At 40.2% G+C, this 17,192-nt stretch overlaps 1 protein-coding gene across 3 annotated transcripts in view; it reads right to left on the bottom strand.

Moving 5' to 3' along the window:
• PCNX2 (pecanex 2) overlaps positions 1–17,192 on the bottom strand; it is a 153,468-nt gene that overhangs the window by 26,567 nt on the left and 109,709 nt on the right. For all 3 annotated transcript variants that reach the window (XM_038176128.2, XM_038176129.2, XM_038176127.2), the window contains 2 exons: positions 11,403–11,461; positions 8,991–9,206 (listed from right to left, as the gene is read on the bottom strand). In XM_038176128.2, coding sequence (XP_038032056.2) covers positions 8,991–9,206; positions 11,403–11,461 — 275 coding nt within the window. The remainder of the gene's footprint in view (positions 1–8,990; positions 9,207–11,402; positions 11,462–17,192) is intronic.

Here is a 17,192-nt window from a genome sequence, read left to right as displayed (position 1 = left end):
GCCACTAAACCCCTCACAACTAGTGGAATTAAAGATGTGTTTGCTTACTCTATTCTTAAATCTAGTTTTTACTTTGTAAGCAAATATCACATTCCATTCCTACCAAATGCTGGCTATGCTTTTAGGTGCTCCCTATATTGCCTGTATTAATAAATACCTTATATTATTAGTAGAGACTGTAATTACCAGTTTTCTTAAGCCAAGTACTTTGTAAAATATGGGCCCTAAAGAGGCGATAACTGGTGAGTTCATGGGACCCTCAGTGTTTGAGGGCAGCTGTCATCACATGCATCACAAACAGAAGAAGCAGCCAGAACAATTAGTTCCATTCTCAGCTAATTCAACAGGTAAAAATGTCTCCAGGTCATCTTTGCTAGATAGTTTTAATCAATGAAACTTCAAATTATTCTACAGTGAATACAATCATCAACTTTGAACCTGGGGAGCCAGAGGACTTCTAACTGGGCCTGTATTATTACAAAACCTCTGGGAACAAATGAAGGAGCTCATGTGGTCATTCCACAAAAGTATTCCCAAGAATGGAATAGGGGCTGTGCTCTGTCAGCATCTGGCAAGCATGCCCTTGCTCAACAACAGCTGCTTGATGCATTCAGGTACTATCACCCCAGGGATTCGGCATCCTGATTGCTTGGAGAGCCTCTGTTTACTTTAACGTGTGATCTGAGGCATGGCCAGTGTTCTGCCAAAATACCAAATCCCTGGCTCATGTCCTCAGTCCCAACTCATCTGCTAAGTAATATTTCCATGCACCATCTAGAAAAGAGACTTGAGTCTGCAAAGACAAATGCAGACTTGATGCTCAAGTTCGTGTTGGTTCCCTTTATTTCTTCCAGTCAGTCCTAGCAGGACTGCCATGAATTTTCTTTCATCTTTAACTGAGCCTTGCTTTAGGCCATAAGGCACTGGCTGGATTTCAATGGCACAAATTTAGACGTTACTGAAAATTTTCATTTTACCAGTGCCTGCCTCAATCCCTTTTGGTTCATTACTCTAGACACTGGTAGTGCAAGGACTACGAGCATGTGCTCAGTGATATGCATGGAGCCAAAAGGGACAAGTGACAGTAAATGAAGTTAAGCATCTGTGTGCATCTTTTACAGAACAGTGACCCCAAAGTTTCGTATATATTATGTTATAAACTGATGATTAAAACGTCAATTTTATATTGCTTCTCCAAAAATGATCAAGTTCAAGCAATTCTGAGAGAATTATTCATAAAACCGAAGAGCAGGGTGCAGAACGTGCACTTCAGTTATGCAATATAATTAAGTGTAGTACCATTAAATATTAAAATACAGGAAAATGTTTTCACTGGTAATCAGTCATTTTGAAATCTGAAGGAAAACATTTTTTTAACATTTTTTTCTGCGGCAGAAAGAAAATAAGCTCTCCCGCTCCGCTCGGGCTTAGTCATTCACTGTGACCCTTGCTAGCACAGATGAGGCTGATTCATCTGTAAGATATCTAACACTGGATGGTTGCCAAAAAGTCATCAATGCAAGAACACGTGCCAGCTCAACAAAGCAAGGTCAATCTATGTGAGCTCAGGAGAAAACCAGTGTGAGAACTTGGAACTCTTTCTATTTTCCGGACACATCAGGACCCGAAGACCAACTTGTGGCCTGTTAGCATAACCCTAATGGAAATGAGAAAATTGGAACTGAAGGCGGTAATCTCACTTCAAGAGGATTCAGAATATATACCTAAACTAATGACCATCCAACCTTCTAGAATAAAGGCTGAAATCCAAGTATGCTTTTGCATTTAATTCTGCAAACTGAGTGAGTGAGAGGAAAAGCATTTCTCAGTACTGAAAAGCCAGAAAGAGGATCCTCTAACACAGCAACATACTTCTAGAAGCAGTTCTATAAACTTATTTATAAAACTAAAACATTGCTATAAAACACTCCAGTTTAACAACACATCCAGAATGCACATAAATTATTGTGTCTGAAGGCTGTCATAGCTTCAGCATCTAGGACTGCTGACATACAAGCACCCAGGGTGCAAACGTACTACGAAAGGGCTCACAGGGCTCACGCACTAACTCCACTCCACAGATGTTGAGATCACAAATCATTCTCCTGCACTAGGCATTTCAAGCTCTAAACTCTGTGACCCCAACAACCAGCTTTGGACTGAGGGATTTAACTAGGTGTTAAGTTTGAGGGATGGAGCCAGACACAGAGATGGGAGCCATGAAGACAGACTGAAGCCCAAGGTAGAGTATGCAGAGGTCTCTTCACCAAGGACTTCACAAAACTGCCTGTTTGTTCACCATTTGTTTTGCAAAATCAGTAGCAAACCACGACAACAAGTAAACACATTACAGTGGAAATAATACAGTGACCTTGTTCCATCAAGTTCTGTAAATCTGGGTATTCTTAAATTCTAATGGATGAGGCTCCTTTACCCCTGACATGTCTTTTTTCTTAGCATAGCAGCTTAAAAGGTGGCAAGTTATCACCCAGAAGCAGCATAAAGAGCTAAAAGACAGCAAAAGGCTATTTGTCCCCAAACCAAGCATTGTACTGTTCTAGAAACAAAAAAGAAAAAAATATTTCAAAAAGGGGTGAACTGAGCTCCCAGATGAAAACTCAAGGATCATGGAACTGGACATTTCCTGGAAACTTCCACCTGTTTTGGTTCTTTCCAGGTTGTTTCCTTGTAGAATTGGTATTAGAAATAGCAATCTATAAACTGTTAGAACTTCAGCTTGTCTCAAGGAAAAATCTCAGGACTCAGAACAAAAAAACAAAACAAAACAATAATAATTCCTCAAACATCAAATCTACTGGTTATAAAACTGCTCTGATTTTAAACAGCTTCAAGTCCTTTATACCCCCAAAATAACCCATTTTTCAAAGCAGATCAGTTGGTCTAACAACAGATATTACCTCTCCTCAAAAACTTCTCCTCTTCTTGGTTCACCAAGACACACTGTGAAAGCCCAGGTGAAAGAAAGCATTCTCAAGGGAGGTTGGTTGTTAAACTTGCAGCTACCAAATACCGTGAGAATCTCCCACATCACCTCTTTTGGAGTGCAATGCAGTGCAATATTTTGTTTTTGACAAAGAAATATTTTCAATAAAAAGGCTACTGAGCATCTAAGAACATTTTCCTTCTTTCCAGAAGCCTTCCCCAGTACACCCATATATACATGTAAGATTGTGCAAGGGAGGAAAGGGAAAAAAGGCATAAAATATTTATTCTAGCCTATGTTAAAGAAACTAAAGTATTCTCAGCCTATTTGAAATGCAGAGTTGGTTTACACTGCTGGAGCACTACTGTACACCTAGAAAGGCTTCTACATCACAGATTTCCTGCATTCAATGTAAAGTATTGTCTTCCCTGTTTTATGTCTTTTCAAGTACTTCACCGTGATTAAATCAAAGAAATCCTTCTGCATCCTTTCTGTTCATGCCCATAATATTTCTGAACATCGTGTCTCTCAGCCTTTGTTCTTTCCTGCAAACAATGTGCAATCAATATCTTTTGATGGTTTTGTGCAGTCACCAAACATACATCAAGCATGGCCTCATGAAAGACATGAAGGTGGCAACTTTTACTTCCCAACAGCATGAACTGATTTGAAAAAGTAAAAAGTGAATGCTGCAACCAGTCTTTAAATAATGATTGATTCTCGCTCATGCTATAGAGCCCTCAAACACAGAAACCAAGCACCAACAAATACTCCTTGCACTGGTAATGTACTTGCTACTGTAACAAAACCATACAGCATATCCACACGCTGCCAAAATGAGTAACTGTCCTTGTTTCTTAGACATCATTACTGTGCCTAAAGCATATACCTTAAACTGGCTGCATTCGTACGCCATTTTGCGTGGAAAATAAACTAGCTAACAAAGAGAAAGCCCCACCGGCAATCCCATCCTGCTGCTACAGCTGCCTGCCACTACGTGCAATTACAGCTGTGCTTGCTCTGTGCTTCTTCCCTTGCTTCATCTAATGAAGTTCCAAGTGAAGCGTGAATATTGCACGTGCAACGTTCAGTAACAAAATCACGGCAGAGATTTAGAAGTTAATTATATGATTGAAGAATACCCGGAATGAGTTAGAAAACAGCTCCTCAAGATTTCAGCAGCATCATCCATGAGTAATTTCTGCACATGCTACGCCTAACTGGATGTTCTCCAAAAGACATTTTGTCGAGGCACAGACTAAACAGGAAAATATTTTAAGGCTTCCTCGTTCTACAGGGAACTTGCAGGAGGTAGATATTTTGACATTCTTTCTGCTTGTTCCTTGATTGTGGGTTTTCCCCTGTCTCTCCCTTTCAAATTAAATGATACATTATGTATTTCTTCTGGCAGGTTGCTTTTAGCGTACCACTGTGGTCTAGCACAGACAGCATCATTAAGTTACTGAAGGGCTTGATTCCCCCACACTAATGTGCAGCTGCACAATCCAAAACTTGCAGAAAGTTTTCACCAACCCCAATCTCATCAATACCCTCTCTGTGTTTGGTAGGAATGAGCATTTCCTCTCTGTACCTGGAGGTATTTAAGCCTTCCCCCTGCGTTACACACAGGACAAATGATGGAGGCACATCCCCTCTCCATCACTTGAAAGGAGAGTGAAGAACTAATTCATGCAAGATGCTCAATTTGAACAGGACTAAAGATGGATGAGAGGAATGCCAGCTTTGCTAACTCCCTTCTTTCAGTTTGTTCAATCTGTGTCTTCTTACCCAACTGCAAAGATGCTTTTCATTTAAAAGCTGAGACACATGCTTCAATTATACACAGTTAGAAAGGAATCTGGATCAGTCATTTTATAATGCCAACTCTTAATTAAGCTGGATGCATATATGTGAGGTGGTCTCTCCTGCCTTCAGTACGCTTAAATCAGGAAGACACTCTGACCTCTTCTTCGGGCGCTGCTGTGGCAGCATTGCCAGTGCATGAGAAACACTCACAGGAAAGGCTAGAGCTCCACAATGCAAATATTGCTTTTGGTTTGCTCAGAAAACAGTTGCAGATACAGAGAACATTGTTGTGATTCACTCGTTTCCCAAGCAAATGTGAATTTCTTATTTAAGGAACAGCAGATTTTTAGGGCCCTCAATTAAAATTACGCTTGAAATTGAAGTAGAAGTCAAGCAGCCAAAGCTCAGAAATTACAGACCTCAAGTTTGTCCTCTAGCCCTTTTTTTTTTTTCCCTCTTTGTGGGAAACCAATCTGTACAATGAATGAAAACAGGGTCCTATGTAAAAACCAGCACATGACCAGACAACTAAAAATAGGAACATGAGATGCACAAAGCAGAGGAAATGTGGTTGTACGTGGACTGAAAGCCTAGTGTTTATCAGCAACTGCCTCTTGTCTTTGTAAGCTCCAAAGTTCTCCCAGCTGTTTCATGCCCTCTTCCCACATGTAGAAAAAATCCTACTCTACCGAGTTGTACCCCACACCCACCATGGAGCTTTTGCAGGACTTGAAATGGGACCCTACCCAGCTGGGGCAGGAGATGGTCCTTCCTGCTGCTTGGGGCAGCCTGACTTCCTACCCTAGCAGGCAGCAATCCTACTCAAGGAAAGAACAAAGAAAACCTCTAAAGAAAGATTTTCTGCTCAGTTTCAGCTTTCACAGAGCTGAGAGCAGCCCTTGACTTGTCCCCTCACACAGCTTCTGCCTTCAGATCAGACCTTCTGGCTCCTTTTAGTCAGACTCTGTCTTCTCTATGTAACTCGGCCCCGCTAGAGCAGCCCAGTTCCTTGATGACACAAGGATGTAACCTGTTACACAAAGGACACGGTCCTGCAGCATGACTTATCTAAAGCAAAGCGGCCCTCATGGGTTAGCTGGAGACAAAAGCAGCACCCTGGTGTCAACACACCACCTCAGCCCGTCCACTGGGCACACAGCAGACTACCTGCCCACAGTCTGGAGTCTGCAAAACGTTTGTTACTGTCTGCATCAGGCAGATCCATCTTATCCAGCTCGTGCCTGCTTCCCCTCTGGGCTCATCTGTTTCTGCTTAAACAGCCTTGAAATTCTTGTGGTTTCTCTGGCACCTACTCTGCATGGTCCTGAGGGGTTTACTCTTACATGTCCAATGCTACTCGTTCAAGCTGTTCTCTCCTCAGGTATGTTCCATTATTCCATCCTATTAGTGTTTGGTTTTTTTTGTTTTGTTTTGTTTTGTTTTGTTTTGTTTGTTTACAATGTAATCTGAATCTTCAGACACCCAACTTTCTCTTCCCAATGTATCCTTCTCTATCTTGAGAAAATATTCTGTAAGATAGAGAAACCTTCGCATACCTATCACGTCCACAAGGACAAAAAATAATCACACTTTTTTCTCGTAGTCTAGGTGAGATTTCCATTCCCATTTTTGTCACGCCTCTCCTCCTCTTCCCCCCTCAGTAATTTGTCTGTGCTTTCCTAGTTCATGTTTGCTGCTGCTCTGCTCGTCCTGTGGATTGAGGTCCTTTGAATGGTCGGTAAGAATACTCCCTCAAAGGCTGCCAGCCCCCTCCTGAGGAACATGAGAGAGCTTGGGGAGGGGAATATTGATGAGAAGAACTCATCTGGCTCCAAAAGGCAACTCGAGACATATGACAGGCTGCAGAGTCTCAGCCCAAACTGTATTTAAAGACCTGCTGCAGAGAGCAGACATGTTAGATCTGCTCAAAAAGAGAAGCAGTATTAGGCAATCAGCACGGAAATGTCAATTCACAGACCCATTTGTTTGCACAAACTTTATTTTAGGGAATACAGAGGTGGCACATTACAATTTTGAAGTTTTGCTCTCAACTCAGACACAAAATGGCACCTGGCTGGTAATAAACAAAGATGTCTCAAAGTCCTCCTTGCAACACACCTATGCAGTTATTCACTACTCAACTTTCAGCTCATTAAGCCCTCCTGCTTTTTATCTAGCCAAAGTGTGGTTTGAGCATCTTCTCATATTTTTCATCTGTATTTGCAAGATTTACTTTTCTTAAACTGTATGGGGGAGAAGGACTCAGCAGGAGGTGGCAACTGCACAAAGAATAAACTCTTACAATATAAGCATGAGATTTCTTTTATTTATTTCAAATCCTATAATGAACTATTTTAACACAAAAGGATGATGAGCAAAGATAATTTGGTGAAATCAGGATTTTGAAGGAAATGTGCATGGTCCTGTTTATTCAAAGTCCTGTTTACTCAAAATCCCAACAAAAATAAACTTAATGCCAACATTTTCCAAGGTACATCACTTTTTAGACTACCTTGGAAGTCACTTTTATTTTCAGATCTGCAGAAACGAATGAAACATTTTCTAACTTCACAAAGTTTCCATAAAGAATTGTACTTTGAGTAACCTAAAAGGCACCAAAATGACAGATCCACTAAAACCGTCTTCAAAAAAAAGAAGGAAAAAAAACAAAACGGGCAATTATCTTAGAGATTTATCAGCCTGTGAAATCAGCAGGACTGCAACTAAGAGACTTGAACTGCCACAGTATTTAACTGTTCTTGTAGAGCAACACAGATTTGCATTTGTCTGGCCTGGACATGAAAGAAATAATAGCAAGTTCCAAAACTACCAAAAAAAACCCCTCTCTACCTGTGGCTTTTATAAGTATTAACCTCACTACCTATCTCAAACATAGGAGCACCACTGCGTACCCCGGGGGCACACAAGAAGATTATACTTGCACAGATGCCTTTGAAGTTGAAGAAAGCCACGGATACACACATACATCACCATCATCATGAACAACAAGAAATTACTAGGCTGATAACCAAATTCTTTATCTCCCTTTCTAGTGACTTTTTCTTCTTATAATTTGCCTCTGTACTGAGTAAGTATCCCACCAGCTACCACAATACTGATATTTTTCAGGTATTTACTGTTTTCCACATAACTTTTCTTATCTTCCTCACCAGCATACAGAAAGGAAAGTGAGCATCAAGCATGTACCACAACCTGCTCAACATCCTACGGGGAGTCTGTCGCAGAGTCAAGACCTGAGCCCACGCATGTTATTTCCTATTTCCCTCCCACACCTAAGTGCATTCAAAGAGCCAGTCTGTCTCCTGTTTTCTCATACTCAACCTTGCTGAAAAGTTGCCTTGATTATACACTCCTCTGCATGTCGCCCATTAGATGCTCAGCCCTTGAGCCTGGGAAGCTGTTTATTCTAGGATTTGAAAACTCCTGGCATCTGCGATTGCAAAGTGGTATCTTTGGAAGGTTACAAACCCAAGCAACAGACACAGCCACTGTGTATAGCATGCAGAGAATTCAAAAACTGTTTAAAAGCTTTGTGGTTTTACTCCCTACTTGATGCAGAACAACAGAATAAAGGACAGGAGCATGATACCATGAGCAACTGACCTCACCAATACCACAACATTTAGGAAGGGGAATGCCGTCGCCTTTTCCTGAAGAGGAGTACCCTGACAGAAGAATATATTGAACAGCTGAAGTCAGATCTTCCTAAATAAAAGAGAAATGAAGCCCTGATTCACTTGCTTCTCCCTGCATGGTCGGCTGTGATGGAGACCATCTCACCACCAGCATCTCGCATGATCTCTCACATGGGATAGTTTCCATAAGAAGAGTCATTGCACTATTTGGTGTCTTTTTTGAAGACCAGTTTTTGTGGAAGTTGAACAATTAAAGAGAAACTTCAGTTTTCATGGTTATGGAAGGAGAGAAATAATCTTAATACATGACTAAGTGTAACCAAAAAGATCTGTGACCAAAGAAATATGTTTCTGAACATCTTATGATACTTCAGAACATGACTCTAAATTTCTTAATATCTAGGTTTCAAAACACTGTCATTCAAATAATGATAGAAGAAATATAGTATTTTTAGACACAGACAAATATCTACAAAAAGAAAGAGAGAAAATATCCTTAAACTCTTATGTCCTACTACAGAGCTGTGACAGGTTAAGAAAGGCAGACAGTTTTTGTTGTGATTTACATTATCGGGGATCCTTACCTCGAAATTCCAGCCCTCTAAGCTGAAAGGTGACCAGGCCGTTTCCAATTTCAATCAAGTGCACAAAGGCATTTAAATAATCTGATGCCAGAATAAAACAGTCTCCTGTGCTGTAGTTTCCCCAGCGGCCCAGAATCAAATCTCCACAAAGAGACTCCTGCAGGGATCTTGTCAAATGCTCATAAAAAATGGAGTTGAGATTATTGTCATCATTTCCTGTAACCAGAGCAGTACACATTTGTTAATTAAGCAAACAAACTAACTAACTAAGCCATTCTGCATAAAGTCCTACGTTCCTTTTTATTTCTGCATAAAGCATCTTCCACTGGTTAGGTGGCATCTTTCTGATGCTACTTTATACAGACTGCATGTCCTAGATGCCTTTTAGACCTTTAGAGAATCAGGACCGAAGCTTTTGGTTAATATGAAGAATGTAATAATTTGAACATCAAACTAGTGATGACATAGTTCAGACTGAACCAAATTACCTCCTTCGTGTTTTACAACAGCAAAAGTTTTTTCATCTCCCCTGAAAGACTCTGCTAAGCTAAGTTAATAACTATTAACTTATGTTCTTGATTTTAAGTAACCAGAAATCATATTATTTCAGAACGTAAGCTTAAATGTAAATATCTAAGACATTTACATTTCTGAGATTTTTACTGACTAAAGAACTTGTCACACACTTTGCATTAATTTACTGGGAGTTACTTCTTTTAGTCCTCCAGGAATTTTTCATTAGCCATGAAGTGTCTTTTGAGTATTTAAGATGGTGGCACATATCTTAAAAAAAACACACACATTTATTATATTGAAAAAGAATGAAACCCACTTTATTCAACATGAGAATTGCTACCACTCTCTTTTAAAAATAGCATCAGCTCTTCAGTTATACATTGCTTTGGCCAACTGTCTAGGTAAGAACATGCCACAGTCTAAAAGTCCAATCTCAGAGGTCTATGGCATTTATCTGTATTAAAATTAGCACTCTACGATGATAATTAGAGAAAGGGAATAAACCTTTCATAAATGCTAACAGTGCCACCTAATCCAACGTGGTATTGGTTTGTGCTTGTACTATTTCACATAATATTTATGCTTGAGGTGAGAAATGTATCTTTTTTTTTCTATAAGGCACCAGTGGCTCACCTCTAATACTTTTTAAATGTAGGTGCATCTTCATCACCATGGCCATTATGCATCTAGCCCCAAATGCATGGATACACAGGTGTGTATGTCCATACAGATACACTCAGCTCTATAACTTCTGTAGTATGTTTGTCAAAAAATATTTTTAAAGCACACACAAAAATAATATGTTGCTTGAGCAATGCTTTGAAAAACACAATTAACATATATAATTAGCATATATAATAGAGATTATGGCTATCAGATGACAGAACGACCTCGAGAAACATCTTAACACTTCGCCTTGAAATGATACATAATGAAAAAGCATTATATATGCCTTGAACTGCTAACACTTCTCTTGCCCTCTTGGACACCCTGGATTACACCTGAAGATGTGTATTTGTACATGCTGTTGATCTAATGGATAAGCATAAAAAGGGAGGTTAAAAATGTGACAACAATAATTACAAGGTAAATATCTCCACAGTACAAGCCTCTGACAACTCAGTGGAAATATAAAATCAGCTGCAGAACATGAAAGAGGAAGAACCCCCCTTATGAAATCCTGGCCTCTCTCAGTGGGACCAGGATTTGGCAGAAAATCTGGGTGTCAGATTCTGCTGGAAAGGACCCTGACCTGCTAGGTGGTGGAGAGCATCAGCTCAGGTATCAATGTGTGTGCACTGACTGGTCAAAAAACACTCTCATTCCCCAGTCTCACAGGAATTGCATGGTGCAATGCAGGAAGGTGTTTTGGATTGCCATGGATCAGAGCTCACTTAATGAACCATTACATGGAGAAGAGGCCTACTCACTTGTTTTGTTTTTTTTGAACCCTTCTGATTTCTCCCTCTCTTCCTTTCCCACACACCAGAAAGGCTTCTCCCCAGTGAACAGGAGATACCTGTCTACCCAAACTGCTTAGTGGTAGGGGTGCTGTTAATCTGCTGCTTTTTTTCCAAAATGTTTTCCTGACAACAGCCAACCTTTAAGTCTAACTATGTCTGCTGTGTGCTCCACATAAGGAAAAAGGCTGTTTCTAACCATATGATTTGCATGCCAGCACCTATCTAATCAGCTTCATGTAACTGAAGAGCAAATTTACTTATCAAGGCACACGACTTAAAGAGGCACTCTATTACATTTAAAATGTTCCGGTTTGTTCACACAACATTTAAACCCTTTGCATCTCTTTAACTTTTCAGTTTAAGTCTTATTGGAGTGAATACATCGTGTTTTACAAATCAAGCAAAACAAATGTCCCAAACTCCCAGGCCATACCTGCATCCTTTTCGATCTGAATTGCCAGTCTTGTGTTGGAATGGTCTGACCTTTTGGTGCTGGAAACAAAGACACGTTGTACAGTCAGTTCTTCCCAAATACATGTTTTTATTTTATTTTAAACATATCTTTACATTCTATACCATTATGCAATTCATACTCCTAACCTGGTCCTCAGTTTATTCCAAGTGTGCCTATACAGTGACTCCAGAAACACATCAGCTGGGTGCCAACACAACACTGAATAGGAAGAACACTAAATCAGTCTCTCTTCCCTTCTAAGCCTTAAGGGCAATAGCTCAACATAAAGGGTTTTGTTTGTGTGAAAGTGTTGCTGTGGGTGTATAACATCTACCGAAGGAAAAAACAAAACACAATTAGCTTCGAATTTACCTAGACAGCAATGACAAAGTCCTTGGCCATTCTTGTCTCTTAAAAATGAGTGAATCCTATGCTTCGGTCCATATACAGGGAACTCTGTCTCCCTTAGGAATGGCACAGTCCCTACTCAGGGTTTTCACTCTACCAGTGGAATATAAAGCACATGGGAAAAATGGTCACAGAACGGAGGGCAACTGTAAGGTAGACTGGATTGAGCTTTTATACACTACCTGCAACAAAAGGTATTTACAAAGTCCGCAGAAAAGGAACAAGTAAACCACTGTGGGCAAGATGTGTCCAACAGGGGTTGCTGTGGTGGCTAGGGATACTCAGCACCATGAGTCCAAAGCATCTCCCAAGCCTTCAGGGTACAAGTGAAAGCCTCAGCTAACAGGAATGCTACAGTAAACGTACTTTATTTTCCTGAAATATAAGTCTGGTAATGGTGCTTTAGGATTTCATGTACATTTTCTATATACAAGTTACTTAAAGGGCTGGAAGATTCAGAGCTGAAGCTATAAACTCACGCTGAAGCTGCCTGGGGAGAAGGATGCCACCAATGTCCCTAATGTCAGAAAGTCTTTTCATCCAGCTTCTGCAGCCCACCCACCCCGTTCCCAAGAGCTCTGGAAAACTCACTGACAAGAAAAACTACACACAGGCTTTCATGTAGTAGAGAGAAGAGGAACAGAACTGCTGTACTTCCCTCCCTACTGATTTTTGCTTTAAAAAAAGCATGTTCTTAACTGTGCAAGAAATACAGTTGGTGAGAATATGAGTGTTAATTAGACTTATTTGTAATTAATATTAGTACATTATCTACATACATTAACATTTTATTTGATGTATTATTTATCTTCCTGCCTCTGGTTGGCTGAGCTTATTGTAACGGCAATTTTCATTTCCTATGCAACAGAGAACGGTAACGCTGGGGGGCCTTCTGAGCAATTTGGAACATAAAGAACGATTATATTTCAAAAAGGTTGTCAGAATTCCTCTACCCTAACATACATCCACCTGCAAATGCAACATATGCAAGAGTAAGCATAAAGATTAGGTTACAGAATTTAATCAATTTTCTATTCTCAGCAGAGAAATGCTCCTGATTTCAGAACCGCGTATGTTTTAAGGTTATGAGGCTCTTTTTTAACTTTCAGTCTCTCTGAAATCAGTGTGGCAGAATGGGGTACAAGTCAATACTATTCTTCACTCCAAATTTCTATCAAGCCGTAAAGTATTTATGTTCTTGAAGCATACTGAAACCAACACAAATCAAGCAATGTTTCAGAAAATTCCATTCTATATTAGCAGGAGTCCTTTCACCCAGTATGCAGCTCTGGCTCCATTTCTTTCCCTTTTTTTCCTTTTAAGAGAGATATGTGAAACAATCAGGGAAATTGCAAGTGCTTCAGGTCTTTCTGTGAGAGATAATGCAACCTGAATAGGAAGAAGGGAAGGAAGCAGTGCAGTTCTCCCAAATCAAACGAAACCAGGCTCTGTTGTGGCTTTTCCCCCCAATTCCAAGCACAGTATTGATTTCTTGAGGAGGGAAAACATGGGCCTCGGGACACAAGATATGAAAGGATTCACCATTTTGGATAGTACTAGAGAAACTCAAAGCTTTATACTGATATTTTGAAGCATAGTTTTAAATTTTTATGAAGACCAAAGGCAATATGTACAGTTGGTAAAGCAAATGGTGAACTACTTTTGTCCTAAAATTCAGTTTACTTCAATAAATTCAGTCAGGTAATACACCTAGGTAAAAATCTTCCACAATCATTAGTAACCGAAGCTATGTTTGCACCTTCTTGAAGCCAACAGGAATTTGCATAGCATTAAACTCTAATACACTGTTCCTGATGCTCCAACTGCTACACCTTTACTCCTGGGCTTTCTGCTGTCAGCTAGGACCCCCTACAGCAAACTTCTGGGACAAGTGGGTGCTTTGGGCTTCCTTCCAGTGGCTTCTGGCTTGAAATCTGGTTATTACCACTCATCCAAGGTGATAATTAGCTCAGTAATTGGATTTCTTCCTGAACTGCATTATTCTATGCAAACCAAGCACAGGTCCTTGGGCACTTGCCCCTGAGAGCAAGTGATTGTCTTTGAACATCTTCAATTTTCAAGTCAACGTCCTTCTTAGATATTTCAGGAACTGGCTCATGCTCTTTTAATCTAGCATCTATATGGACAGTGAGATAATCTACTGCCTTGCGTACCACTGTTCATGTCATTATAACTATTGCTTCCTTTGCAAAAAGATGAAGTCACTTCCTATACTTTCCTTGTCCAAAAATACTGCCTCATTTTTCAACCTGGAAAGACTGTCTTCTTCAGCTTTGCTCTCCAAAATTCCTTAGAAAGGTAGAAAAGAGGCTGAGGTGGATTCAGGCAGCCTGGGAACATACCACAGATGGTGAGAATTAGGCAAACTAAGGGAAAAAAAAGATCATTGCTCATTTCCAGAAGATGAACATAAATGAACACAATCTGCCTTGCTGTTGCTGGATTTTGCCCCAAACACAAAGTCAAGATTTCCAGAATTCCTGCTGTGAAGGAGTGGATCTCTGCTATGAAAGAGAACAAAACAAAGAAAAGCAGTCCCTCTGGGGGATGCACGAGATGCATTTCTAGGGTAGATCCAAAGTTCTTCGTCTGTCTGTGTCCAATGAATTTTAATCCATCTTTCCATGACATCTAACAGACAAGTCTAACAGGGAGGAACATTACTATGCTGCAGCCCCATGATTATTCATGGAGTCTGGAAAAAATCCTCAGCATTTCCATTTGAATGTCTTATGCTGCTGGCACTATAAACGGAAGGCTTAACATTAAAAACACAGTAGTAGTAGGCTAAGATAGCAAGGGGTGGGGGGGTGAACAAGGAAATAGCAGAATAGGCAAGCATCCATGAATATTTGAAGGACACCAGAGGCAAAAATGATGGTACTAATTGGACGTGTGAGGATGCCCAAGTTGTTTTAAATCAATTTCATCTAAAAGGCAGAATGTTTTCAGCACGATTATAACAGCAAAGGCTGACAGCCCCTTCGTGCATAACCATGGCCAGGTTTTCTGGGCAGTTGCATGGAAGACATGCCCTAGGTTTAATTCATGTTAATAAGGAAAGATCTTTCAAAAATGGAACAATTTCTCCTTCCTGATCACTCACTCTAAATTTTATTCTTCATGCTTTCTTTCTTCCTTCCCTCCCTCCCTCCCCCAGTGTTTTGTCTAGCAAAATAAAAAGTGGCTTTGATTGCATGCTAGGAAACTGGGGGAAGGCTAAGGTGTAAAAAACTTGTTAAAGACGGCCCTGCTGAAGGTTCCTTTTAAAACATGGGGACATTTTATTATCTATCATGTTTCCTGTTGTGCTTCCTTCCTTTGCTTTCTTAAAAGACTTTTATAATTCATTCTGAGAGATTCATGGTTGTAGGTTTTTTGTTTTGGTTTGGTTTGTGGTCATTTTCTGAGAAACTATTTCTGAGATTGTTTAAGACTTTAGCCTATTCTGCAGCCTGCTGTTCCTGCAAACAAGGCTCGTGTCATTCTGCACCAAAAGGGATGCAAGTGAGAGATGTGCATCTGAGATCAAAAGCTGAATGGCCAAACACGAATTTAAACAGCCCACCTAAATGCTCTGACATTCAAAGGTTTAGCAGGGAAACTCACCTCTTATTTGTAAGCTAGCTATTTGAGTATCTGTGTACTTCAAAATATTCACAAACGCTTTACCAAAATGTCACCAATACCCGTTTTCATCTTAGCTGTCTACCTTGCTACTTAATTTCTTTCATATATATATACACACTAATTCCACGGACTGTGGAGAATGTTGATCACTTCCAGCAGTCATTATGGCAGTCCCTACAGCTTTTCAGACTGAAAAAATCTCCAACACATGGTTGAACTAGGTGGTGTTCTGAGAGCAAACTCTGATAGAAATAGTATTTCTCCAGCACTCATCCAGTATGTACCTATTGCCAATTCACACAAAGCTTCAGGGACAATTCTCAGTGGCAATGGTGGTATAATTCTGCATTTTGCATAATCTCAGAGCCAAGTGAGAGAGATTTTACATTTTGCTCTTCTAAGCCCTCAGGCATTTTGGGTCTAGTATATACCCTTGCATATCAGGACACAACCAGGACTTGAGCAAGCCGTAGCATTTCCCTGCTGCAATCTGTACACAACTTGCACATCACCTCAGTTTCAATGGTTACACTCCTGCTGAACATCTCCTCTGGGATCTCAGCTTTTCCCATCTTTCCATCTTGACAGAAGCTCGTTGAGTAAGCATCTTCTTGAAAGAAAGGTATGAGTTTACTGCTCCTAGCTTCAGCTTGCCCCTAAACATTTTATTCAGTTAAATCTAAAACAGGAGGCAATGTGCATTATCCAAGTGAATAGGATGAACACTTTCTGAGAACACTTATTCTTATTGAAATTCAGTAAATACATTTCAATAGGTTTCCAATACTCAATATGACCGAAATTTCATGAGTTCATTTATTCTCATTGGATTTACATAATTTGGAAGCTAAGCATTAGAAGAATAGCTTATAAAAATGTAGTGCCACTGTATATCCATACAAGCCCTTAAAATATTACTTGCTTCCTATTTCTGATTTATGAGTCTATTCTCTTCTGCCTTGTTCCTGCTTTCCTTTCCAAATATCTCTCAAAGTCTTCTTCTATTGTTCTCGTGATATTTTTTTTCTCTATAGGTCTGACTTCCTGATTATGAATGTCTGTTGTGCTATCCTCTCTGCTGCACGCATTTTGCTTCTTTGCCCATCCCTTTCCCTTTTCATTTATCCTGCTTGTGGTTTTGATCTCTGCTTGCGTTCCTGCATGGCCTCAGCATGCATTCTCTCTCTGATGCCTCCCTTCTGTCTTTATTCTGTCCTCTTAGAGTGATTCAGTGAACTGGAGTTGTGAATGCATCTTTAGCTCGGCAGGGAACTACAGAGCACTGAATCAGAATGCACTCCCAATTAATTATCACACATATGGCTCCTATTCAATTAGCCTCAATTTGTTTTATTGACTGCCACAGGCAAAATTTGAGAAGAGGAGATGTTACCAGTTAAAGAGATACTGCCAAACAGTCAAAATACAGCTTTGAATTTTGTATAGCCTCCCTTGTGTGTAAAACTCTTGGCAACTTAGAAAACATTTATTTTAACGCCAGTTCTATTTGGCTGAAGGATCCCATTTTTCCTCACCTGTCTTTTCCCAGATAGCTGTGACTCTTGTTGTGGAGTCAAGCAGTAAGGCAAGGGCTGGTTTGGGAGGACATGCGCATACATCTGTGCTACAGCAAGTGGCCAAAGGGGCATGCACACACACGAAGCCACTTGCTAAGAGGGAGATGACAGGTCAAGACATGGAGCAGGACAC

Source organism: Anas platyrhynchos, chromosome 3 (genome assembly GCF_047663525.1).
Source record: "Anas platyrhynchos isolate ZD024472 breed Pekin duck chromosome 3, IASCAAS_PekinDuck_T2T, whole genome shotgun sequence".
Lineage (NCBI taxonomy): Eukaryota > Metazoa > Chordata > Aves > Anseriformes > Anatidae > Anas > Anas platyrhynchos.
Note: the sequence above shows the minus strand (reverse complement) of the source record. Positions and strands in the feature narration are given on the sequence as shown.